General features: G+C 34.0%; 1 protein-coding gene across 1 annotated transcript; it reads right to left on the reverse strand.

The window, feature by feature from the left end:
- Nucleotides 1-227: 227 nt before the first annotated feature.
- On the reverse strand, nucleotides 228-3,182 carry LOTGIDRAFT_171967 (hypothetical protein; the record flags this gene model as incomplete). The annotated part of the gene is made up of 5 exons (XM_009048542.1): nucleotides 228-343; nucleotides 1,025-1,224; nucleotides 1,763-1,867; nucleotides 1,906-2,062; nucleotides 3,110-3,182. 5 exons carry the CDS (start codon nucleotides 3,180-3,182, stop codon nucleotides 228-230), a joined length of 651 nt encoding a protein of 216 aa, XP_009046790.1.
- Between the last annotated feature and the right edge of the window lie 1,758 nt (nucleotides 3,183-4,940).

A 4,940-nucleotide genomic window follows, 5' to 3' on the forward strand; every position in this document is an offset into this window, starting at 1 on the left:
TAAATTATGGCGGGAAATTTCATCATTATAGGGGTCGCTATGATTTTAGAATCGTTACGTCACATAGCAACCACTTTTATTTTGACGTAATGAGAGATATCACAAAATCTAATACACTCTTAGATTTTCGTTGATTCTGGCATGTTCTGTAATAGTTTATTTAACTCGGCCAGTGTTTTATTTTAGGCGGGACTGTGGGTAAGGCGAATCGATCTTCTTTTATTGTCTTAATACACAGATAACTGATTATAATATAGACTATAGTAACTACTAACACAATACTCGAATATATCAGTACTAGTATTATGATAGATTGACTTGGCTGACTCGTAGTCTCGATCACCTGTAAGGAAAGCATAAGATATTCAAATAAAATGGAGATTTCCGCCCTTCAGTACGTTATAGGGCTAAGCTTATGAAATGAGTTGTATATCCTACCGTGCTGTGTCTTATGATATTAATTGGCTCTTTACGAAGTGGAAGCTAAGAACTGGATTCAATGAAACAACTTTAAAATGTTTGAATTCGGTTGCACTTCTAAAAGGAGATGAATCAGAAACAAATCTCTACATAAGTGGTGGTGTTGGGTGGTGGTCTGGGGTGGGAGGGTGTATAGTATATATATACTATAGCGCATCTGTATTTAGTTTGGTTTAGCCTATTTTCGGTGAAGTAAAAACGTTTATAAAAAAGTTGATACTTACAGCTACGTCTGTAACTGGGGCTGAAAATGCAAAAATTTTGACACAACAATTACAACGTAATAAAATCTCTAATTATAACATCTTTTAGCGTCTTGATAACCAAGAATTATTATGAGGATTAACTAGCCTTGAATAATTGGACTCTTTTGGGTTTAATTCATTCTAATGACGATCGTTTTCATTGCTAAAACTTGAGAATTTGTAGCTCAGCAACCAACACAACAACGTCATATTAACTAATGATAGTGAACAGTAAAACTACGAGCCTGAAAGACCATACGACCATAACCATAAGATATTTTAAATAAAGTTATACTTACGATCGTGACAAACGTAAGGTAATTCATCGCTACAGTTCCACGCCTTCCAGGTTGAAGTTATAGTTGACATAGCAACACAGGGTTTATCACCAGCGAATACAGGTTGATCAGGATGCCAGTTACTCCAGTTTGAAATTCTACCATTCTGCCAGCGAAACTCATTTCGTTCTTTATAATAACGTAACCCCAACCAATATGTCCTGTTTTTGTAGAAAATACTAGTTATAGTCAATTTCAAGACTTGATGCATTTGAGCCTCTCTACTATTACCACAAGATAATATCCCTGAATCGCAGTAATCTTGAACTACTGAGAGGTTTAAATGCTCATCTAAATGGTTATCTGGGCAGAATGTGTTCAAGACAGTTATTGAGAGAACTTTTCATCAGAGAGTTACATTGACAGTTCCAAACTTACTTCAAATTTCGTTGAATGACATTACACCTAACCCATCGATTTTTCAAATAGCTCTTTCTAAGAGATAAAGTTATAACTTTGTGAATTAGAGTCATCTTCATAAAATTAGCAAAACCCTTATCGGTGTAATCAGTTACTTCCGGTTGGATCGCGTGAGAAAAGTAGGCTTTTAACATAAGCTGGTGAAATTGGTCTAGATATTCTCAAAGAGTGACCATGCACTGGTTAAAAAGAAAATAAAAACGAGTTTTGTAACTTGACGATGCTCCTGTCTACCAGTTGATACTTGACTAAACCTTTTGACATTGATCTTAACCGTACCTGTTTACAATGGTCAACTGGGATAAATAAGGAAAGATGGCTTCTTCAATGAAAATCAGATGAGAACCCACGACCGTGAGAACAGCCGCACCAGAACAGACAGTCCTACAGTTGAAACAATACTACCATACATGAATACATACCTATTAAGATTTGAGATTTCGTCCCTCTTGATACTTTCCATATCATTTTCATTGTGCATCTCTAGTAACACCTGGTTAAACGAGTCTTTACATCCAGTAGCCGCCATTGTCCAGTTTAAGTGTCGTATCGAGAAAATCCTTTCATTTTTCAACTCGGCTGAAAAAGATGAACAATAAGCTTACACTAACATTCTGAAAAGTGATAAGTGGTAGCTGAAGTAGCGTTCTATCAGTTGGTAAATTAAATATTTAGATGACTATACAGATAGTTGAAATTGAGCTTTATCATCTGGTAAAGTAAATATTTAGATGACTATACAGATAGCTGAAACTGAGCTCTATCAGCTGGTAAAGTAAATATTTAGACGACTATACAGATAGTTGAAATTGAGCTTTATCAGCTGGTAAAGTAAATATTTAGACGACTATACAGATAGCTGAAACTGAGCTCTATTAGCTGGTAAAGTAAATATTTAGACGACTATACAGATAGCTGAAACTGAGCTCTATCAGCTGGTAAAGTAAATATTTAGATGACTATACAGATAGTTGAAATTGAGCTTTATCAGCTGGTAAAGTAAATATTTAGACGACTATACAGATAGCTGAAACTGAGCTCTATCAGCTGGTAAAGTAAATATTTAGATGGCCATACATATAGCTGAAATTGTGTTCTATCAGCTGATAAAGTAAATACTTAAACGACTATACAGATAGCTGAAATTGAGCTCTATCAGCTGGTAAAGTAAATATTTAGATGTCTATACAGATAGCTGAAACTGAGCTCTATCAGCTGGTAAAGTAAATATTTAGATGGCCATACATATAGCTGAAATTGGAATATTGCCATTGGCCGTTAGTTAGACGTAAATCCGAAAATGATAAAAACAAGAAAATAGGGAAAACAAGATATCGTACGATCAATTACAAAGTGTCACAATATTTACATTTCATTCATTGTCTCATTATTTATTTAATATTTCCCGTTTTTCAGATATTATTTTGTCAGTAACCGTGTTCACATTGCTGTTACAAGAACTCTACAGAAGAAGAACTCTACAGAAGAAGAACTCTACAAAAGATATGAGTTCACAATGTCTTGGGCTCTAGTACTGACCGTTGATGAAATATCCAAGCGACAGAATTTAGGTGACTTTGATTACCGAACGGATGAATATTACTAAAATATGAAAATAAAACTTACCTCTTATTACAGTTAAAATGAATAAAATTATCACGATCAACTTCAAAATAAAACTAATTCCCATATTCTCCATATTTAATATTTAACTGTTTTTATACACATATACTTTTAAATTCTTCAGTCACGGTATATTTCAATTCAATAAGGAAGGGAACACAAGTACTAGAGAGTCTCTGAAATTCTTCATCATTTGCTTTATCCCGACATGACAAACGATTTCGTTGTTTATTTTTCCATCCAAAGTTTTAAACGCATGACACTCTCCGATCGGATTTGTAAGGTCTGTCTGGAAAAGTCTGGAGGTAGGTGATATCCGTAGGCTTAGCTTATATGACAATATTAACGATAGAGCGATTTAAACTGACGTCAAACGAGAATTAATATAACTCTTTTCTTAGATTTAAAAAAAAAACAAAACATGTAACTGCGTTTTTATTCATTTTTTGATAACAATGGCTAATTTAAAATAATGATATTGGTGTGCAGACTAACATAAACTCCGTCTATCGTTCAATATATTTGTAAAGAAAATGAAATATATTTGTATTCTATGATTTGTAAGGAGCAATTAGTCTGTGCTGATTATTTTCATAAGTTAAATGTTAAGTTAAACGATTTTCGAAACCAAGCTAATTTTTTTAGATAATTTTTGTCATTCTGCATCTTGGTTTTTCAGCCGCACAAATTTATAATATTCAGAGTTATACACGCTTACGATTATATTTAGTCTCCAGTGTGAGTGCTCTTCTTCATAATCCTTCAGACTTCTGGGTCCGAGGTTTTGATCACCTGGTGCCACTCTGTAACTACCCAGGTCTTCACAATCCGAGGTTTAGATACCTGGCATATCTGGTCTCTACAGTGTTAGTGTTTGTCTCCCTTATCAAACTAGAGCTAGGTTGTATACCGGTATTTTTCCTTCTTCTGAGTCTTGATGCCACTCTTCACCTTGGCTTTTAGACACACGCATTTATTGTTCCAAGAGTCTAATGTCTGTATTAAGTCTCCAATCTTGGTGCTTGTCTTCACAATCTGACAAGGATTTAAATATAGGACTTATAGGTAGAATACTGGTATTTGTCCTGTTCGTCACCCAGTGAAATACAGAATAATTTCTGAAACTTGTTGTATAAAACTTGTGGTATTTAGTCTTTTTAAAACAAACAACCTCTTAACGCTCGAGATTTTTTCATTTTTATTTAAAGGAATTATTCCAAGTAAAAGTCTTAACGATTTTTTTTGTCTCTTTTTTCGTTTTTTCTATGTCTCAAGAAATGACGAGTCGTCATTTTACCCTTCAAACGCAGATATTTCTAGATACACATGGAAGGCTCAAATTTTGACGATGGACTATGGACTCTATTACTGATTGGCTTAGCTAAATCAATTCCTGTTTCTGAGACAAAGGTATGATTGGTGAAACAGGTGTGAATCTTGCTAAGAAATTTTAGCAAATGTAAGTCCAACCATAAAATGAAGCAAGGTTAAAAAGTAATATCAGCAAGAAACTGAATACTATACTACACTTTACTTAGGACTTGTGTCTGTACCTTCCTATGATTTCAAACTAAGTTGATTCGGCCAAGCTCAAATCCGACTATATGTCCATATACATCTACATCGAACCAATTACAGAATGTGTACGATAAAATATTTGTAAGAGTTGCGTCCCTTGAAAAATTATTTGTGATTTTTTTGTAAAGGCGTAAACTGTTGGATATATAACTTTATTAGAAACCCAGCTGCACAAGTCAATCATCCCTGGGATCTTTCTACATACAACTACATTAATACATTTACAAAATGGTAATTTAATAAAAACTAGAAATAA

The sequence above is a fragment of the Lottia gigantea genome (genome assembly GCF_000327385.1).
Source record: "Lottia gigantea unplaced genomic scaffold LOTGIsca_124, whole genome shotgun sequence".
Lineage (NCBI taxonomy): Eukaryota > Metazoa > Mollusca > Gastropoda > Lottiidae > Lottia > Lottia gigantea.